General features: G+C 53.0%; 1 protein-coding gene across 2 annotated transcripts; it reads right to left on the reverse strand.

The window, feature by feature from the left end:
• Window positions 1–25: 25 nt before the first annotated feature.
• On the reverse strand, window positions 26–19,990 carry JDP2 (Jun dimerization protein 2). Of its 2 annotated transcripts, none has more exons than XM_063332101.1 (4): window positions 19,852–19,990; window positions 6,758–6,981; window positions 1,928–2,032; window positions 26–1,064 (listed from the first exon to the last, which is right to left on the reverse strand). In XM_063332101.1, the coding sequence occupies exons 2-4, from the start codon at window positions 6,956–6,958 to the stop codon at window positions 879–881; spliced, it is 492 nt and encodes a 163-aa protein (XP_063188171.1). In that variant the 5' UTR covers window positions 6,959–6,981; window positions 19,852–19,990; the 3' UTR covers window positions 26–878. The 2 variants fall into 2 exon arrangements, with proteins under 2 accessions (XP_063188171.1, XP_063188170.1); XM_063332100.1 differs by lacking the exon at window positions 19,852–19,990 and adding an exon at window positions 18,229–18,516.
• Window positions 19,991–22,069: the final 2,079 nt, after the last annotated feature.

The raw sequence follows: 22,069 nt of genomic DNA on the forward strand, positions 1-22,069 counted from the left end.
TACATAAAGTTAACATTTACTGAGAGATACAGAACTGAATATTATGAAGGACATACATGGATGGAGAGGGTAGCGACACCACTGCGGAGGGCGGCTTGGACCCCCTTCCCAGCACGCCGGGGAAGGAGCCGGACGCTACCGGACAAGTAACACAATGGAGATAACTGTGGCATATGCATTTGTAACAAACAGACCATCATAACATACATTTCTATGGGATCACATCTAGTGATTATATAAATCCATATAGAGATCGCTGTATAAAAACTTTGTAAAAAATACTTTAAAAAAAGTGTAAAAATGTGCATTCAAAAGCACGGCCGACACGGACAGCTGGGCTGTAAACATTATACTGAGAGTGTGCTTGTGGGGGGCGCCTGCGCCACCGAGCCCCGACAGGCCTGCCCACCAGATGGGGCTGCGTCAAGTGTTTGTGGTTCTTGGGTTTGGGTTTTCCTCCGGAGCATGTGCCAGGAGCAGCGGCAGCCTCTGGGCGGGGTGCCGGTGGCCACCACAAGGCCACCACTCCTCCGCCTGCGGCCCCTGCTCCCCACGGGGTGCGTGGTCCTCGCAGGACATGCTGCGGCATCGTTGGGTCCCTGGGGCCACGAGCAGGCTGAAAGGCCGTGATGAGGTATCCCAGGGAGGTTGCCCTCAATGCCACCACTAGCCCTGCTCCTGGGTTCAGCCTCAGAGTACATGGTTGACAGGTTCCTGAACTTCTCTGTCCCCATATTTGTTTGGTCCATAGTTCCCAAGGAAGCCCACTGGGTCCTGGCTGCACCAGGCCTGGGTGCACAGTTCTTCATACAGTACATACATTAGAGACCCTGGAAGACCCTGCGCCACTGTCTCCTCCTCCTGGCCCAGTGCCACCTTCACTTCTTCTCTAGCTGCTCCAGCAGCGGGTTGGCTTCGCTCTCGGGTGTCTTGATGCTGTCTGTCCGCACAATGCAGGTGGGACGGTGCCGGTTCAGCATCAGGATCAGCTGCTGCCTCTCCTGTTTTAGCTCTTCTATCTGGGCCTTCAGCTCAGCGTTCATGAGCTCCAGACGCTCAGATTCCTAGCAGGACAGAAACACAACCACATGTGACTTTACTCCAACGGGACAACGTAGGAGGAGAAACAATTTGGCCAACAATTGACCTCTGTGCCCCTGCAGCACAGGAGCAGCCTGAAGACCTGCCAAGACACCAGGTCCCTCCAGGCAGTTATCCCCCGCCCCGCTGCCTTCAGTTACCTAGTGCTAGTGCAGGGAAATACACAGCCGCCTCCCAGGACAGGTCTCTGCTGCACCACAGCAAAACCCCTGCCTGGCTGCTTTTCATGGTCTGGAAGGGTGTTTAGAAACAAACCCGCATTTAAGTTTTCACCCCCGCCATCTGCAAGGATCTGCCCTTGTGAAATGGCTCCCTATCCCCACTCTGTGTCATTTGCCCATGTCCCACCACGCCTTGCAGAAAAGCGGCAAGGTGCTGTGAGAGTTTTTCTGCCTTGGGGTCACGGGTGAGAGGGCATCTGGCCTCTGAATGGGGAAACCTTCAGGAATCTGGGCAAGGGGACAGCACGCTGTCAGTCCCTGTCCTGTGTCACACTCCCACAAGCGCTCCTGCTCCAGCACTGAGGCAGGGACACTATCAGCTCTCTCTCCCCCAAGCCCAGAGCCCACCTCCAGCCCTGTCCCTCCCTGGTACCATGGGCACAGGGATGCCCATGAGCTCTGCCTGGGCACACACATGGCCACCACCTTCACAGCCTCGTGCAAAGTGGGGCAACAGGCCTGTATTTTCCCAGATAAGAGCACAGGAGCAAGGAGAGGCAGAGGGGCAGTTCAAGAGGGAGCACTGCCTGCTGACAGGGCACCTTTCTAGGGAGGTGCCCCCACCAAGGTCCCCACTGCGCCCTGAGACAGGTCAGGGCACCCACCCGCTGCAGGAACTCCGTCCTCTCCTTCTTCTTGTTACGACATCGCGCTGCTGCTACTTTATTTTTCTCCCGGCGCCTTTTCCTCCTCTCCTCTTCCTCATCCAGCTGCAACGAGATGGAGAAGCCCAGGTCAGAGCCAGCAGATGTGGGGCAGGGCAGGAGGTAGAGGTGAGCACCGAGCAGCCCCACCAGTGGCAGGGCAAGGAGAGGGGTGGCAGCCACCCATGCCGGCAGCCACCAGCAACATGGTCTAATCCTGACCCGAAGCCAGGTGTGCTGCTGCCACAGCCTCTAACTCCACTCTGTGGGGACATGGGGACGGAGAACAGCGCGGTGCCCACAGCTGGGGAGCCAGCTGGCAGGGGACAGAAAACTCTTTGCAGGGCTGCTCCCTCCCCGAGGGAGGGCAGAGACAAAGGGAATAGAGTCCCATCCCGCAAAGATGGGCACAGTTTGTCACACAGACATCTACAGGCACAGCTCTGTGAGCAGACTCATTCAAAGCATCACACACAGAGCCAATGGCGAGAGGCAGAGAAACCTGAAAGATCCTCCAGCTGGGACTGTCTGCTGCAGCATCAGTGCCAGCCAAGTCACAGGGCCACTGCGGTAAGGCAGGGACAGGTCTCACATCCCCTGTAAAGAAGCGCGACACGGTGGTGCCTGCGCTGTTTGCCATGACTCAGTTGCTCTGTGCTGTCTGACTCAAACCGCACAGGCCAGGCCAACAAGCCCTATGGGCTGGAAACCCATAATCAAAGTATTTAGGGATATTTACTACAAAGCCTGTGTAAATGGCCTATGGCATGCTTACATGCAAGAACCCAAATCAGCTTCTTCAAGAAAAATCTGAGTGCTGGAAAGACCTCTGAAGTCAGCATTCAGGTTACCCTTTGTAGCGGGGCTAGGGAAGAAAAGGTGCCCAGTGCCTTTATCCACATTTGGGACTCTGAGATGTCAGACTGAACTGCCTTGTTCCTATCAACTGATACCTGACAGCACACATCTTTTCAAATGCAGCGGCAGCAACATTTGCTTTATGAGCACTCCCACAGCCTATCCGCACCTTCTCTAAGGGCAGCTCCTGTCTGAGAAAGCAGCCGCATCCGTCCCTTCATACCTCCCCAAATCAGTGTGGTTGAGGGACACATCTCCCAGACGAGCCTCTTGCAGCACACACCATCTGAACAGCCTTGTTGCTGTAGCGCCTGGGCTTAATCACCTCAAAATGAAAGTCAGAGATTCCCAATGCCAAGGCCACAAAGTGGTGGTGGAAGTGGGGAGCCACCAGATTACCCCACACGTAGGTACACCGGTGGTGCCCGCAGGAAAGGAAAGCTGTAGGTGCCATTGTCCACAGCACACTGTGCACACTGCTAACATTCACTGAGTCCAAAGCCCACTAATCGAAACATTTAAACGTGATGGGCAAGGACAGGATGAAACATTGACTTGGCAGAGTGAAGGTGAAGGCATACCTTAGGTAAGCTGCATGTCCAATATGCAGCACTGTAGCACACTTTAGAAGACAATGTCCAAATTTTATAGCACTAATACAGCTTTTGCGTCTTCTGTGCCTTGTTTCCCAAGTATTATACCGAAGTTGCTATATTAGATGGGGCTAAAATATTAAGCAAGGTCAGCACAAGCTATGCACAGGCTTACATAATGCCGGGCTGCCACCATTCCCTTGCCAAGGCAGTGCCATGGGGAATCATGCACCACATTTGGGAGAACCAGGATGGGAACTGCACCGATGCCCCCAAGTCCAGTTAGAAATGGCCAGCTCTCACTACACCCATGTAACTCAGATGTGGCACGCATTAGAAGTGACCAGGAAGGCTCTAACTCCACGCTCTGCTGCCTTTTCCTCCTGGTAAAGCCAAGCTACCCCACAGCACGGCACAAGTAGCTCTTACAAAATTTCCACACAGAGTTTAAGAGGAGGTGGACATCAGGACAGCCACCATTCCCCTCTGCACATTTACCAACCACTCATATACCCCCCCTTAGATAGCTTCTCAGCCTTTTAGTTCAAGGATTAATAGGAGGTGCAAAGAGGGGACATGTGCTCACAGCTCCAAAGCTCAAGAAACACACACCAAGCTTTCCTGCAAAGTACATCTTGGGTTGTAACAGGAACTGGAAGACCAAACAGCTCCCTGGTAACTGCCTGACACTTTTCCATGCCCTGTTGCTGCATTCAGTGAGGATCAAAGAATAAGTGACCTGTCCCTGTCCCCTTCACCCCACAGAGGGCCCAGCAAAGGGCTGTGTCCTTCAGATGGGGTACAGATGCTCAAGGAGGGTGGCTCAGCACTGATAGGGGAAGCTTGAACTCTTGGCTCTGCTTTTTGACCACAGCTCCTGTAACTTCAAGAAAGCAGGTTTCCCTCTCTCCACTTCTGCTTGATTTCAGTTCAAAAAGGTGATGTGGCCCTGGTGCAGGGGGTTAGGACTCTTCTCAGAGGCACGAGGGGCAGTGATGGTGTATCACCCCATAGCAGGTTTCAGCTGTTAATCTCCAGGGGAGCCTTGTGGGTAGAAGGTCTGGGGGTGCCTCCTGAATTGCTTCAGTCAGCAGCCTCGGGGACAGTGGTGATCATCAGCCTGAGGGGCAGGGCTCCCTCCCAGGAGCATCCCAGGTGGGTTTTGATCATGGAACAGCCTGGCAGCACCTGTCTCCAGCTGCCTCAGGAGGAGGGCAGCTTGCCCAGTGTGGCTGTCCACCACCCTCCGGGGAAGCCACCACCTAGCACCCACTGGGTGGGTTTTGTGCACACTGCCAGGGACAAACATCCCAGTGCCAGGAGATGCTGGTCCCCCCAGCACAGTGGCGAAAGCTTTCTGTGCCCCAGCTCACGTGGAGCAGCCTGTCCTGGGCACCGTGCAGAGCATGGCATGCCAGTACCCAGTGTCCCTGGGCTCCGGCTCCCTGCAAGAGGAAAGCAGCTGCAGGCTGCATTGCAAAATTATGCGTGGGCAGCTTCTTGGCTACTCATGGGATAAGCAGCTACTGCTTCAGCTCCCCCAGGCTTTTGCTGCAAAGCCTGTGCCAGGGGCAGCTCCATTTGCTGTCCTCAACTCCTCGGCTTTACAGGCCACGCAGGGGAGGAACTGGCTGCAGGCAAGGCGACCATGCGGGGGCTGACAGTGGATTTCCCCTTATCGTTCCTCCGCATGGTGTCTCAACAACTGGCTCAGAGGACACTCAGCACTTCCAGTACCCACTGCAGGGCAGAGCAGCCCTGTCCCTGTTATGCAGAAGACCAGTGCGACCACATCTCCGTGCCCACAGAGCAAAAGCAGCTGTTGCAGGGCCAGCTCAGAGGTGCCTGAGATGCCTTGGGAAAGGAGCTGTGCCCAGAAAGCTACAGACTCCCTCTTTCTTCTGATCACCTCACTTGCTGCATGATACCCAGGACAAAAGCTTGGGATGGCACTTGGTTTCAGCTGCCCACCCACAACTGCTTTGCCCATAGAGGGGCCAAAGCCATTAGCATCCCCCAGCCCCTTCCAATGGCCTCCTGCAGCATCCTAGCCTCAGCTCCTGCCACTGCAGAGTTGCGCAGTCCTTCTCCAGGTGATCCCCATGGGATGCTGCACAAGCTGATCGGACACCTCTTTGGGCACAGAGGTACTGTGCAAGGTGCTCACATGGACTCCACTGTATCGGTTCTCCCCACAGGAGTCCACCACAAGGGGCTGGGGGGAAGGAACAGGCACCCTGCCTGGTGGGGCAGGTGGGCCTGGGTGCTGCTGAGCTGTTGCTGTAAGAGTTGGGCCAAACCAGGTGTCAGCACCATTTGGAGAATGTGCTGCTCCCAGGAACTGATGTTTTACTCCCTTCTGCTCACAGCTCATCAGAGGCAGCTTTTCACATCACCTAGCTCCTCCTCACTGACTCTCCAGAGAATGCATGTCACCCTGTCCTCACATGGCATCACCTGAGGTATCCTCACACAGGACCGAATGCACTGTTCAGAAGGGTTTTTTGTTGGACCTTCTGACGGCAGCCACCACCCTCACCAACATGGGGCCTTCGAATTGATGGGTTCCCAGCTCCATCTGCAGGCAGTGGGAGGTGCAAACATTCACCACCAGTACAGCAAGGGCCAGGAAGCCAAAGACTGGACAACTAACACGAGACACCACACAAGGAAAATGCTGTGCAAGTGTCTCCCAAGTCCCTGCAGCCTGGTTCTGACGTGCCAGCCTGCAGTACCAAGCAGAAGCTGCTCACCTTCCCTGTCCCAGGAGCCCTGAGGTGAAGCCAGGGCCCCCACTGAGCAGCAGGACAAGGGCAGCCCCAGCTAGCAGTGCCTGTGGCACAACCTGGGTCACTGCTGCCACTCAGCACCACTCACCCACACACCTCGTCCCTGCAGAAAAGGCAACGGCAACACCAGCAGCACCAAGGGCTCACTGGGATGAAAGCATCACATGAGCCCTCTGACAGGCTGTGTGGCTTCTCGTTTGGGTGCATGCCCCAACCTAGGGACAATTTGGCTGTGCCAGATCCCGCTCTGCAGGCAGGGTTTGATTTCAGCCGTCTGACAACAGCTGTGTGGGACCGGTCAGGTCTGGGACACCGAGGCCACCACACCCGGCCCATGCCGCAGGGACAGAAATTCAGGCACGGGGAAGAGGCAGCCAGCGGAGCAGCTGCCAACACATGTGCACGTCACCAAACAGGCAGAGTGACATGCTTATAAAACACGTTGCTAGCCACCCTGGCAGGAAACCCAAGCACAGGCAGGACAGAAACCCAGGCAGGCGCAGGCGACAGCCCTGCAGGGCCATCTGCAGCCAGCAGCCCCCGAGACTCACCTCACTTTTCACAGGCTGGGGTCTCTTCCCAAGCTTCACCTCCAGGAAGTGGAGCGGTGAGATCATGGCCCCGATGTTCCGGATGTCGGCGTACTTCAGCTCCTCGGCAGTCAGGGCTGTGCCAGGCAGTCCTGTCAAAGGGCCGAGCCCAGGCAGTGCGCCGGCCGTCAGGGACGGGTCGGGGATCTGCCCTGGCATCATAGCAGGGGAAACAGCTTCATAGGCTGGAGGGAGAGTGAGACACAGCTCATTACAACCCAGCTACAGGGCCTCACGACACCGCACAAGCCAAATTTATCCTACAGTCCCATCACCTAATGGGGAGCAAAGCAGGGAAAGCAGCCATTCTTCCCCATGGATGGCAAAGGCAAGGACTAAGCAGAACTTGGGTGACAGAAATCAAAATATATGAATCCTACTAGGAAGGATACAGTACTGGAGTATAGATCAGGAAAGGAAGAGACCTGAGAGGCAAAGCACCAGAAGAACAGGAGCTGCTTATGACGACAGTGATGTGATCACACAGATTATTGGTTTTGGCACACCTTTCTCTGGAGTGCAGAAGATCAAGGTTTGCTCTCAACTGAGTTTTGATTAATGTATAAGTCATTACGACAAGAAGAAAATTCACAAAGAGGACCATAATATGCCTTAGGCTGGATTTCTTCTGGGCAGGCTCAGCCCACTGGTCAGGGCTGGGACACAGCACGTGGGGACCAGGGACAGGGGACTGTGAGAGAAAAACCTGCCACTGAACAAACACCTCCCAGCACAGACATGAGGAAGAAAAGGCTGCAGAAGAGGTGAAATGGAGCAAGGTGCAAAAGGCTTCTTCTATCAGGAAAGAAAAAAAAATTGCAATGCAAGTGAGAATAGGATCAGGACAAGCTTTGGCAAGTCCCTTATAGGCAGAAGAAAGGGAGTTACCAGGAAACATGAAGAACAAGCAGCTAAAAGATAAAGAAATAAAATTATACCTAAAATGGGAAGCACAAAGAGCTGGAGCTCTTATATCAGCCAAAAAGCAAAGGGAGCAGGTGCTTGTTCGCTACAGTGTGAGTACAGCCCTGCTTGTGTAACTCGCCTGGGACACTCACAAGTGACCCAGTTACAACATGCAGCGTCAACTTCTGTCCACACAGCAACCATTTTTCCGCCCCCTCAACTCAACCACATGTTCCAGTGCTCATGCGCTGCTCTCCTTGCTCTGCCCAGGCAGACTGGTCCCAGTACACTCCAGGAGCCTTCAGGCATCCACCCCATTCTGCCCCTACACCAGGAGGCACCCACGCAGTGGGAAGAGGGACCAGCGATATCAGGAGGGAGAAACAGACTAATGGAGCAGTAGACCCAAAATCTCACTGAGCAGCCTCCTGCAACCACTAGAGCGAGTCACAAGGCAGGATTCAACCAGCAGTTAGGTAAACTCATGGAAGAGGGGTCCATGAAGGACCATCAGTCACACCAGTCTGCACAAACTCCTGGAAGCTCTGACAGCACCAACTGCCAGAGCGAGGAGGTGCATGAAGTGAGGGATAACGTGCACTTGCCTTTCTCTTTCCAAAACGTCTACTCTGAACAGCTGAGAGACAGGTAAGAGGCGATGCAGACTTTTGGTCCAGGCAGTACAGCTGTGCTAAGCAGAGGCACACACAAATTGTCAAGCCAGCTGCCACAGTTGCTCAGCACTTGCCATCCTGGGGTAACAAATCTGTGTCAGTGTCAGCCTGAAAACTTCAGTAAAGCTGCATGTGAGATAGGACAGTTGGATCACAGGCTCACAGAACAGCTGACGTGGGGAGGGACCTCTGGAGATCACAGAATGGTTAGAGTTGGAAGGGACATTAAAGATCATCTTGTTCCAACCCCCCTGCCATGGGCAGGGACACCTCCCACTAGAGCAGGTTGCTCAAAGCCTCATCCAGCCTGGCCTTGAACACTTCCAGGGATGGGGCATCCACAACTTCCCCGGGCAACCTGTTCCAGTGCCTCACCACCCTCATAGTGAAAAATTTCTTCCTAATATCTAATCTAAATCTACCCTCTTCCAGTTTGAAGCCATTACCCCTCATCCTATCACTACATGCCCTTGCAAAACGTCCCTCTCCAACTTTCTTGTAGGCCCCCTTCAGATACTGGAAGGCTGCTATAAGGTCTCCCCAGAGCCTTCTCTTCTCGAGGCTGAACAACCCCAACTCTCTCAGCCTGTCTTCATAGGAGAGGTGCTCCCGCCCTCTGATCATCTTCATGGCCCTCCTCTGGACCCATTCCAACAGGTCCATGTCCTTCCTGTGCTGAGGGCTCCAGAGCTGGATGCAGTACTCCAATCACCTGGTCCAAACCTGCTGCTCAAGCAGGTCATTGGGAGCAGGTGGAACAGGGTTAATCATGACAAGCAGAGAAGTTAAGGATTTATTTGCGATGGCACATCTCTTCACCCAGCATATTTGGTATATTTGTTAGGGTGAAGGAACAGGATACGAGCAGCCGAAGGGAAGGAAAGCCAATCACACAGGTTTGTCAAGGGTAGAGAGGCTAATGCAAGCTCCACAGCTCCCAGCACGGGTGCTGTGCAAGCCATACTGGCATGACAGACAAGGGGAAAGCGCCTACAAGCTGCAATATTCTGCAAGCTGTCATACGCTCTTATCTGCCACTGAAGAGGTCCAGGTGTCAGCACGAGATGTCCCCTGCCAGAGTTTGCTCAGGAGACATCAGCAGTGACCAATGGGACTTGAGAAAGAGCATAGAAAGCAAATGCAGCAAGACTGTGACTGTAAAGAGGTGGCAGGCAGGAATCAAGCCCTTTGCTCTGGTGATCCTTTAGGAGGAGAGACCAGAAAGGGGAGAGCAGGCCAGGGCTCAGCAGTGCTGGTATGCAGGGGGGAGGAGGAAGCTGGGCCTGGGGGAGGTGATCTGCACAAGGACATTAAAGCCTGAAAAGGAGAAGATGGGAAAGATGGGAGAGATGAGTAACTTCTGAATTGAAGTGATACTATCTGATGAAATGGACTCCTGCCCATTTGGTGACAGAAGAGAAAGAAAATACTTGGTAATGCTACTTGACCTCAGGAAAGACTACACGTCAACTCATTGTGATTGCAAGGACCTAAACTGATCCAAAGTATCCATTCTTCTATAGCTGTCTCTAAACTAGACAGCTGTAATTCCACATCTGCAGTGGTTACCTTGTAGGGTGTCAGGAGATGCTCACTCACAGCAGGGCTCTGAAACTGCATGCTACCTCCCTCCCCTCCCTTTCAGGCCTACACACAGCCAAGATGCTTCCCTCCCCCAGAAACCGGGCACCATCCTACACTAGGCTGCTCTCCAGACAGAAAAATGCAGAAAGTTATTTGGGGACTGTGCCTAAATCCTTATCAACTTTCTCAGAAGCTGTTCCTCTCCAGCAGGAAAGCACAGGTCAGTGAGGTGGCATGGCAAAGGGGAAGTGATTCCAGAGGCTCTTCCCAGAGCATGCTGCCACGGGACTCAGCTGCATGGAGTTAAATTCAGTCTACCATTTTGAGATAGCTGCACGCACTGCAGAGCTAGCCATTTCCCAGCCGCTGCCCCTAAGACGATGTACTGTAGCACAGGGAAGAAGCCTGCCAACAGCAGCAGGCCTCGGGCCAGCTGCTGCACACCCCCTCACCAGCAATCCTGTAGATGTCCATCCCTAACTTGAACAGTTTGGGCTTAAGTAAAAATAAGAATTAAAAAAAAATTGGTAGTGAAAGTATACAACACACCCTCTTGAAGTCTCCATCCTGCAAATACCATACGTGAGCTGCTACGGCACACACACTGACTTGGGGCCCTGACCCAACCTTTTCACAGGCTTCAGGCAGGGAACTGACTTGAGCCCAGCACTGGATGCCGAAATCCATTCTGGACTTGGGGGACCTGGTTTTAATTTGTTGTCTTCCATCATGACATGGAGCTGACAGCACTCAGGCACTGGGCTGGACAGTCCCGATCTTCAACTAGACCAAATTCAGGGTCACTGCAATTTATAAAATAAGGAGGGAGAAGAAATCTGTTCTCCAGACTGTGGGACAACCTGGACACTGAGCACCCCCCTGCACTCCTGAGCCTGGGGCAGCTCCCCGGGGACAACTGGCTAAAGATTTGAGAAAACATTGTGTTTTCTCTGGCCCACCTTGTCCCTCTACCTCTTTGATCTAGTAGCTTAATATGCCTTGAAATAGCCTCCGTACCAGCATGACATCAGGCACAGGTCAGAGTGAAGAAGCTGGCCCAGCACATGCTCCAAATAAAACTGATCCTGGATCCAGGGACTGCACTGCCAAAGCCCACATCACATCTAAAGCTGTTCAAACCAAAGCACTGGGAGCCACTTGGAGGAACATGAACCTGCACCTTAAGGTGAGCTGACAAGTAAGAGGGAAGGGTGAAAATGATTTCTACAAGCAAGATGTTGCTCAGGGGTCAGGAAGCTCAGGAGCACATTGAGAACTGCCAAGAGTCAAGCTGAGTTAGACCTTGGAGAGGAACACAGAACCATTCCCAGCAGGGCTATAACCACGGAAATAAGGGAATGAGGAGAGATGTCATCCCTCTCTGCAGTCACAGACCATCCTGCCCAGCCCTCGGTGCTCCTCAGCCCCAGGCACTGTCACTCCCTACTGTCTGGAGGGGCTCTCGTTTCATTCCTTTTGCCTCTTTCTCCTGTAAGAGAGGCTTTCCTGTCATCCCAAGTCCTAGATACTTTCACCTTCTTTTCTGGTTAACGCTAGAGGTAAGAAGTTGTACTTCTATCGTGTCAAAAAAGCCAAAACATGTAATTCTATTAATACCTTGGTCTTCTTCCCGAGGCCATCACCGTGGAACACACTGACATGCCTGCCTATAGCTCCAGCACATTTCTACCACATTTGCATAGAAGGGCAGAAATAACTTTGAAGTTCAAGATCGAGTTTGACCTTTAAGCTGCAGTTTTTCAATAGCTACATCTTGCTGGATGGGCTGGTGCCTTGCCAATTCCTAATTCCTTTCTGGATATTCCCTTGCAGTGTTTGTTATTTCTAAGGCACATGAACCAATTCACCTCTGTATTCCTTCCCTTTCTAACACAGTGCTTTAGATGGGATTCTTATCAGATTTTTTCTTTTCATAACTGATTATTAACACAGTCTTTTTTCTCCTCAATGCCAGGCAGTCTTTCAATGTCTCCTTACAGGAGCTGAGAAACATTGTGTCCTCAGTAAAACCTAGCTTTCTGGTGTCCTATGGCTGAACCACACAAGTCCCGCATTGTATCAGCTATGCTTTTTCACATAATGAAGCCAATAGCAAAGCAAAGCAGCGAGGAGAAAGAGAATATGCAGTCTTACATCTGACACTGGGATCTGCGTGACGCCAGCTGCTCAAGTTTACATTCACCATAGCTGTGCCTTCTGCACTGATGCTATTCATCATTTCATGCCACGACATCAAGATGCTCCAGAGTGAATTAGGAGACAGAGAAGGCTTTCTTAAAACTTCAGTTCGGTGATGAGCAGCTTGTGTCATTCAATGCTCTCTTCATCAACTATCCTTACAGCAAAAATCTGGTCAACACGTGATTTCACGGGTCAAAATTCAGTTTGCGTTTCCTTAGCTTTGCCTCTACGCTCCCCTTGTTCTGGTTAAAATGCTGTAACACAAGACTTGACCTCTTGCCGAGATGTCTGTAAACCCTCCTAATTATTGCAGTCACTTTTGCATCTTTGCTTTGGCACCGTTCTTGTTGTGGTCTCAGCCAACCTCAGGTCAAGCTCGTTTATTTTATCATCAGTCCCATCCCCAAAAAGCTGACAACAGCACAGCTTCCTGTGCTCACCTTGGTTTTGCTGCATCTTTCCCATTAGTGACAAGTGTTTCTGTGCTTTGTCCCCCAATCACGTCGTTATGGTCAATAGTCTGTGACACTGGTTGATTTAGTATTTCTTAAAGGCAGCGTCCATTATTCAGTTTCTCTCCTATTGCCAGGGTCTGTTACCTTCCAGAGCCTGTGACCTAGTGGGAAGAAGCTTTACCAAGTTGTTACTGTCCCATACAGTTGCTCAGCTTCCTCAGTGACACCGACCCTATATACCCTCTTATCCTTTCTGATCTTAGTTTGCTTGGAGGGCTTGTTTTTTCATTTGTTCCCATACTGATTTTGCTGGTGCTTTTTCTGGGGACTCTTTTTGTTTGTTTTTGGTTTTTTTTGGTTTTTTTGTTTTTTTTTTTTTTTTTTAAGGAGCTGATGTTTGCACAGCAGTTACGGCATGAATCTAACTTGCGTAGGCATAATCCACGTAACCCAGTGTCCCCGGGGGCTTGTACTCCGGTTGCTAGCCTGTATTCACACCCCTCCTGCCACCTCTTCAGTGCTATTCTTACCCACAGACTAAAACTGGCACAGGAATGCCTACCTGTGTTGAAATCATACATTCATTTCCCTGCGCAGAAACTGCCTTAGTTTGTATCCACTGTTCCCCCAGGACCATCCTATGGCATCCTCACTTATCCAGAGGTGCTGTTTGCTTCTTTATAAACCCCATGCAGTTGCTGCTGCTGCGTCAACAGCATCATCAGGAGAGGACCATGACATCCCAAAGCAGGCTCTGACTGTCACACTTCAATTTAAATTGCCATTACTGTCTTATCTCTGCTGTCAGCTTCCTTGGCGACAGCGAGGGCTGTTTGCAACCTTATTTTCAATTTTACTGTCTATAAATCATGGTTTCTTCCCACATAAGCTATTTTGCATGCTCTGACATCTGCAATGGTTGATCCAAGTACCCTTCCAATACTCAGAGAGCCAGTCTAGCACCTAATACTGCCAGCCAGCAGATTCTGACATTCTGTAAATACCAGCATGTTTCTCTTTTGCCCATGTTAAGCGCTGTGCTAAGGCAAAGTCTGTCCTACCAGCCCTTCTCCATGCTGCCTGCAGAATCAAGGCCATGCTTGCCTGTTGTTCTCTCACTCCAGGCTCGACCTGGGTGCCTGCCATTACTTGTCAGCTGCCATGCATCAGAGCACTGCCAAAGTCTGCCAGCCACCATACAAGCGATCTTTGATCTCTTCATCAGTGTCTTAGCACTTAACGTACTATCGCCATTTGTATGTACTGTCTTGGAGCACCTAAGTCATAGCAGTTGGCTTTTCATCTGCTCCTGGCAACAGGAAAAAATTCTGCTGTGGAGATCAGAAGTAGTGCTACCATCCATGAGAGGCAACTTCTGGGTCCTTAGATCTTACTGTGGCTTTATTGCCATTTTTTACTTTTTTTATTAGCTCCTGGCTATCAAGTTTGCTCAGCCTGTACGTCATACATTGCATCTTTTAGTTCCCTCTGTTGGCAGAAGGATGATTTATATGAAAACCCTTTCCTGACATGCTCAACTTCTCATGCCCCAAGAATGTAACTTCCTAAACAAAGACAGGGCAGTTGGCTACCACTCTTCCTCTGAAGCACAGAGCCACTTGTTTTTTTCCATCTGGACTCTTCTGGCTGGGGTGATTGCAGGGTGCTGAGGGTCACCAGAGCCTACAGACTTTCTTCCACTTCAAGGTTCAACCCCTAGTGAGTGCCAAGTTAAGCACGATGAAGTTGAAGGCAGAAAGCCACTACCCCATATTCCCAGTGCCACAAGTACCTAGACATGCAATTACAGTTTTCTTCTGTGGTCTAAAATGTGATACTCTATCTGCTCTAGATGCATCTGATGCACCTAGTTTTGAGTAGTACCTTAGTTTGAGTAGCAGGTCACCCTATCTCCTCTCTAGCTTCTTCTGGTCTGCATTGTTAAAAGCAGTAACTTGCAGTGCCCGTGCCAAAGGCCACACTGATCAGTATCAAAGTTATTTGCCAACCATCAGAACACAGCCAAGCCCTTTGGTTGTAACCAGTCTTTTCAGATACCCATGCAGCAGTGCTGGCAAACATGGACTTTAACAACAGCCACCATGCCTTCATTCATTATCTGCTGAACCTGTTGATGCCAAGGAACCCACCACCTCTAGTGTACTGAAGAGCTGCAGTGACGCCCACTGGGATAAAACTGTGCATGCCCTCTCTTTACCAAGGACCTAACATTACTTAGTGTTTTATAGCATCAGGGAAATTCCCCTTTAAAAAACCAAACCACAAGTTTAAGGCACTATCACAGCATGGCTTATCGAGTGCACTGAGCTGCAGCATGCCACCTCAGCATGCTAGACTACCTCACTACCTCCAAACTCCACTTCTACCCCAAGAGGGACAGACAGTTCCTTTAATCATGCCCTTTGCAGGGCCAAAGCAGCATCTGTGCCCTTCCCACAGACACCTCCAGCTGCTGCCCTTGCTGTTCCCTTCCTCCCACGGGCAACCCCTCATGGAGGAAGAAGAGCTGCAAGGCTTGTGAACACCCGTACATGTGATGTCCCATCCCAAACTCCCACACTCCAGCAAGTGGACTGCAGGGCCACAATGCTAAAGAGAGGAAGGAGCTGTGAAGGACAGTTCCTCAGGAGATGGAAGTCTAAACCCATTTTGTGAGCAGGAACGGTCTGTCTCAGTCCTGCACATCTAGTTTCACAGAGATGGCAGGAGGAATGTCCGAATCATTCACAGACAGAAGGCTATGAAAAGCTTTCTGAAAACAGGAATGCAGGAACCTTCCTGCCTCCCTCCTCTTCTCCATCAGGGAGGCACGCAGCCCCCTACACTGTACCCACAGTGCAGCCCACAGCTGACAGCCTCTCCTCAGCAGGGGTGCACTTTTGCAGCCCCCCACCCAACTGAGTCCTACCATCAGGCCCCCACACCTGCCTGTCTGATGCTTTGACTCCTTATCCCCATTATGAGGAGGGGAGATGCTAGTCCTCTACTTCTCAGCTTTAGAAATAACCCCTCCTCTGCCACGAGCAAAGCAGTCAGCTCACAGTCCTTCTTTTTCTCTGAGCATTTTCCTCCATACCTTCACAGAGTAGTAAAAAGCTCTAGTTTAGCATTACACTGCCCCCACCACTGCAATGCAGCGACTGACTTGTAAGCAACCTGTGACAGTGGGGTTTTGTACAGCACCTGGCATAGCAAGGCTCCTGTATTGCAATAGTTAGTTACAATAATTGCAAAAAACTTGCAATTAATTACCACAGTATTATTGATTATTTGTGGCAGACATTTAATAATGCTCACCACCCACTGGACGGCAGTACAGAGCAGGAAGGTAAAAGCTATCCTATTTCTGCCTGGAGCAGCTCAAAGGGATTTGAGGAGAAAAGAATATCCTGGTCTGCGTTAGGCTGAAGCTCAGACACTGAGGTTAACGACTGACTTGCTGAAATCCCCCAGGACCTTCCCTGACCACATGTGGTCAGGGCTGGAATCTTCTTCAAGATGACAATCCTACTCTGGCACAGAGCTATGCCCTCAGGGGCCAAGGATGGCCTCAGAGATGAGAGGCCCCCCTACAAACTCCTCAAAATTATGCCCTGAATGCCAGGGTCATCCACAAAGACCTCTAATCCATATAAAGACCAGCTCTGGCTAGTTTGCCACAATCCTGTTCAGATGAGTGGACCATATGGACTTTCAGCTCCCTGGCTGCATGTTAAAACAGCCTGCAATGTTTGGACTGATACTCCGGACAGTCCAAGCAACTGAGAAATCCATGCAAGCAGCCAAAGACAGATGGCATCAGGTTTGCCGTGCCCCCTCTTTGCTGTACTGGCACCACCGAACACATGCAGGCTGGCAAAGGGTCCATGCCACACACCACGGCTCTGCCTCCCTTGCTCTTGGGGCCAGGGCCACTGGGAACAACCTACTGCAGTGAAAAGAGTCTCTCAACAGCTTCATACCCAAGGCATTGCGTGCTGCCAAGTACCTGGCCCAAGCAATGCAGCTGAAGTAGCAAACACTAGCACAGGGAAGGAGACTGCAGAGCAGAGCTCAGAGCTGCCTGTGCTTGAGCAGCCTAGTTGGACACACTGATCGGATGGAGAGGGCAGGAGGAGGCAAGAAGTGTGAGGGAGTATCTACTCTTCCTTGGCAAGGGCTGCAGCACAGAGGCCTTTGCATCCTGCAAGGCAAGAAATGCTCAACTGTGAAGTGAAGGGCGATGCATCCATAGCTGTCTCAGCAGGAGGACCCCAGGCAGCAACCTGCACATTAACTCTCAGCAGATCTTGTTAATCCCCCAGACCGCAGGAACCTGGGACAACCAATCGCTGCTTGACACAGGGACGGTTTGGACGGCAGCTCCTGCACCTATCCACTCATCCCCTAGATGGGCAGGTTTGTGCTTTTTTAAGTCACTAGGAGTCACACTAAGAATCTGAACTCCAACAACTGGCATTCCCAGATATCCCCACGCAAGCACTCACCAGCAAATTCCCAGTGCAGACTCTGGCAACAGCCTCCAGATAGAGTTTTTCATGCAAGTTTTCTTGAAACTAGCTAAAAAATCCTGGTCTGAGCTGCAGAAGCATTTGTTTCTGCTGAGCTCTCGGAGTCCAAACACACACACACGCACACACACACAGTTTGGCAGTGGTTGTGTTCCAGGGCTGGTAATACAAGCCATGGAGCTGGCTGCCAAGACAAGCAAGAGAACGAGCCAGGCCCCGTTTCATTGGCCACCATACGCTGCATATGGCCCTGGAACCAGCCAGCACAGTGTTCTCACCCTCCTTGAAGGCATAGGAGACCCTGTGTTTTCAAATACACCTCCACAGGGCCTTCATTAAAGGAAAATGGAAACATAATGTGGCTCCTGCTCTCTTGGTATTTCTCCCTTTCCCCCAATTTGCTCTCAAACCTATTTCCCTCCCATGGAAAAAGAAAAGTGCCTCCTGGAGCAGACCGTGCAAAAGAATGCAACTTCCATTCAACTCCATGCCTGACTGCTAAAGCGGACTTGGGACCGAGCACTTGGGAAGAGGGGGATGGTGAGGGACCTCCAGGGCCCCTTTTCCTTCTCCGGCCCCCGCGGGCTGGAGGCACGGCTCACCGCAACGCCAGCCCTCCCCGCGGCACGCACACGGTGGCCGGAGGGAGCCCGGACCCCTCACCTGCGCGACAGGTGAAACGGCGGCAAGGGAGGGCACCCGAAAGTGGGGAGATCCCGCTGCTCCCCACCGCCCCCGCAGCGCATCCGTGCGGGGGCAGTAGCCCAGCGCCGGCCACCCCCGAAAGGCCGTCCGAGCCCCCGCACGTAGCTGGCTGCGGGGGTAGCAGCCCCGCTCCGAGCCGCCTGTGCGGCTCTGCCCGCCCCCCGCCCCCGGAGGATTCTCCCCGCGCCCCCGCGCTGCGCCCGACCGCTGGCAGCCGGACCCCCCGCTCCCTGCCCGGAGGACAGCACCCTGCCCGCCGCCGCGGGGTGCCGGGATGCTCCTCCGGGCCCGAGCCCCCCTCCGCCCCCGCGGAGCCCCCACGTCCTCGCAATCCCGGCCCGCCCGGCGCTCCCCCCGCCCGCGCCCGCACCCACCGTGCAGGGGGACCGGGCTACCGGGGTGCCCGGCCGCAGGGGCCGGGTGGGGGCTGCAGGCTCAGCCCCGCCGCCTCCGCCGCTGCCCCGACCCCCGGGCCCCGCCGGGTGCCGATGTCGGTGCCGGCCGCCGCCGGGGCGCCTTGGCCGATCGCCGCCCCCCGCCGCGCCGCTGCGCGCCTCCCGCAGGCTGTGGCGGGCGGCGGGGTGGGTTGCATCAGCCCCGGTTATATAGCGGCCCCGGGCTGCGGGGAGGGGTCGGGAATGCGGAACCGGCCGGGCTGCCAGCGCCACACGTCAGGGAGGGCGGGGGAGCGGGGCCGCGGGGCGGGGAGCGCCGCGCAGGGGTGGGACCAACCGGGGCACCGGCACCCCGACATCCCGCACGCCGGCATCCCCGCATCCCGCACCGCGGGACTCCGCACCCGCTAGCCCTTGGCACCCCTGTGCCCTCGCAGCCGGCAGCCCCGGCACTCCCCGCCCCCTCCGCATCACGGCACCCCGGCACCTCGCACCCCCCTACCGGGTGTGGACCCCTGCCCCCCGCCCCGCGCTCTCCGCTCCGCGTCCCCCCGCGTACGGACCCGGTCCCAGGCAGCCCCGGCCACCCGGCCCGCTGCCACCGCAGCCCTGCCCGGGCCAGCCCGCAGGGGCAAGCTCAGCACCAAGCCCCAGCTCCTCAGTCCTGTGCCTGGGAACAAGGAGGCAAAGGACCAGGGCGGCCAGGGCTCCCCAGCGCCAACCCCACCTCACCCTGGGTAGCAAAGGCATGGTAGGCAGGGAGGGCTGCAGGACAACCCTGCTGCTTGGTGGGAAGCGAGCTCCTTCTCATCTCATCCTACCCCAGCCTGGCCAGCTCATGCCCCACACAATGCTGTCTCCCCCCATACATGGCTCAAGGGCTGTCAGCCCCAGCTGTACCAGGCTTTTGACTGGGATGGAGAGGAACCGGGAACCAGAGGGGTTCAAGGCTCCCCTGCCCAGCTGCTTTTGCCTTCTTCCCTTATCATTACTTGGACATCCCAGAAGGGACATTGCCCAAGGCACAGGCACTCTCATGGTGCCCCACGCTCTAGTACCATGATGTCAGGTGGAGATGGGGGAGCAGGTGGCGGACTGGGGCCTTCCTGATAACTTATTTGCATGGATCTGAATTGTCTCCTTCCTCTTTCTCTCTCACATTGGCCTCATCCCACCAGCACCTGCCAAACTGTTCTGGGAAGCAAAGCTCTGCACAGCCGCAGGGCCTCTGGACCTGCCACAGGTACTGGATGCTCTAGGGCTGTTGCTCCAGGAGCATTTCAGGGCAGAAACACTCCTTTTTCTTTGGAAATAAAAAATACTAGAGTGCTTAGCAAAACCGCCAGGCTGAGCGGGCTGAACTACCCAGCTCCCTCTGCCTAAGCCTATGCGCGAAGTCAATGGGGAAAGAGGAGAGATGTGTTTCCCAAAGAAGGATGAACCATAGTGAAGACTCACGACCAGCAAATTCCCCTGACATCTCGTGTGCCCTCAGGTCATTACAGACAAGAGAAGTCTCTCATGGAGCTGAGCAATACTGCCATCTCTTTTCCCTATCCTCCCCACCCACCCAGCTACACAGAGAGGCACCATCCACCCTACCTTGTATCCTTCTCCTGGCTTGTCAGTCATTGTTCCTTTTCAGCATTCACCAATTTAATTTCTTCACACCACTGACGATTTATGCTATTCATCATCCACAAGGTCTCACCACCAGCACTTCCAGCCTTGTCCTCTTCATCTGTCTCAGCAAGAGAAAGAGAATTCAGTTGGGGAGCTGGGACTGAGCTGGAACAGGGGACCAGAAATGCTGCGTTCAACATAGAATATACTTTGCCCAAGTTGTCCTACAGAAATAAGTAACAGCCTGGATTGTCAGGACACTGCACACGTATTCTCATTCCTACTTTCCTCATGCTGTTGGGTTTTTATGTTTTCAGAGAAGCAGAACACTTTCTATACACCTTTGCATACAACCCCAATATTTCTTTAATCTTGGCACCTCTTCTCGGGGGGAATGGTGCAGTTTGAGCTGAGATGTATTTTTCCCATATGCATTCCTTCACCTTCCCATATCAGATAGGACAGGCTTTTCTAGTGCCTTAAGCTGGAGGGATCCCAGTGTGGTTGATAAACAATATGTCTCTCTAGCAATTCACACAGGTTGCCTGGAGGGCATGGCAACTATTGCGTCCTGAGGGCAGGGAGAGGGAAAACCAGGGGAATTTCAGAGGCTGATGACCTGGCTGAGCAAGGTCCAGTCCAGCACGTGGTTCTTCCTGCAGCCCTTCCCTGCCCTGGGGAAGGTGGGAAAGTGCCATTTCCCATTCTCTGCTGGGGGCTGGAAGAAAGAGAGCTCTCCCTGCTCTGTCTTCCATTGTTTTTCCCTTTTTTATTTCCCTTTCTCTAGTGGGCAGAGCTGGGAGATATTGTGACACAGACATCTACAGCCCCAGCCTCAAGTACTGACCTCTTCATGGGTGCTCTTCCCCCCCAGCCAGCCCCCATGGGATGGGAGCAGGGACACCACCTACCAGTGTGTATATGACCAGCACTCGCAGCATGTTTACAGTGCACAGATTTCAAAGCTGTGTACCCAAGACTGTGCTGAAGAAGGCTGGGAAGCAGGGACGAGAGGATATAGCTGAATACCTCCCTTCAGCCTAGATGTCTTTCCTTCCCTGCTTCCCCTAGGCAGGTCCTGGGGGCAGCTGAGCCTCCATTATTATGATAATCCAAGTTAATCCTAACTGGAACTTGTTTAACTTAACTGTTGAAGAGCTAGTCCCAGCGAAGCATCCATGTTCTGGACAGTGCTTACGCACGTGTTTGAAGGGACAAACTTGCATCATTCTTTCTTGAGTTGGGAACTCTTGTCTCACAGGGGAATTTTCCTCGTTCTTGCAGCCGCCTGTGCTTGAACTGTTCTTTTCCCAAGCTGGGTTTTGCCTCATGTAAACACCAAACATGTTTACTTTTCAGACAGTTTCATTCGGGCTAGGAAAGGCGTAAGAATTCATTGAGAATTTGTGGCTTCAGTGGGTAAAAGTGAACAGAAAAGTCACCAACAACCGTCTGCTCTCCAAAGGATGCGGAGTGGTTGGGTAAACACGGCTGGCCCTACCAGAGCCTGTCAGTCTTGCCACTGGTGTGGAAAGATGTGCTGACAAAGACAAATTAACCAAGTGGGAATGGCAGCATCTGCAACGGAGACAGGAGTGGCTGAGAAAAAAGCAAAAGTTCCACTGCACGGAATACCAAAAGCTGTCAGTACCTCGCCGCTTGGAAGATGGCTTTCTCCTCAGACCAAAGGGATGATTTGCATATTTTTGTCCAAAACAAAGTGTGTGGAAGGTGAAGGCTCATGGATGTGGAAACACAGCCCCTGCAACACAACATGGGGCCAGAAAGTTATCAGGAACAGAGCAAACTCCAGAGCAAAACAGAGCTGCACCAGCACAGGAGTTTGATTGCAAAGGAGTTGCTCTCAGTCCTTGGGAAAAGCCTTTGCTTTCCGCCTGCCAGCACGCGTTTCTCTGCCTTCCCCACGTGGATGAACTGTGTAGCTCATCGGCCAGATTCAGGCTTCGTCCAGGACGCCACGTGACGGCACTGCAGTCATCCTTGTTCTTCTCACCCCTCTCTTCTGGATTGTCTCATGGGCCTCTCACAGCAGGAGTGGATGCTGCCTGGGGCGGGCTTGTGTCCTCTGAAGGCGGGCAGGGGAGGCAGAGTCAGCACTGGTCCATCTTGCCAGGCTTCTCAGCATCACTCTTGATGTTACAGCCCTGTCATTGCACAGCAATGAGAGCCAGCATGC

Source organism: Chroicocephalus ridibundus, chromosome 4, assembly GCF_963924245.1.
Source record: "Chroicocephalus ridibundus chromosome 4, bChrRid1.1, whole genome shotgun sequence".
Classification (NCBI taxonomy): Eukaryota; Metazoa; Chordata; class Aves; order Charadriiformes; family Laridae; genus Chroicocephalus; species Chroicocephalus ridibundus.

Coding starts and splice junctions, on each gene's coding strand:
- JDP2 (XM_063332101.1), bottom strand. CDS start 6,958: ATGATGCCAGGGCAGATCCCCGACCCGTCCCTGACGGCCGGCGCACTG. Junction 2,033..6,757: donor CCCAGCCTGTGAAAAGTGAG/GTGAGTCTCGGG, acceptor ATCTCGTTGCAG/CTGGATGAGGAAGAGGAGAG. Junction 1,065..1,927: donor GGACGGAGTTCCTGCAGCGG/GTGGGTGCCCTG, acceptor CTGTCCTGCTAG/GAATCTGAGCGTCTGGAGCT.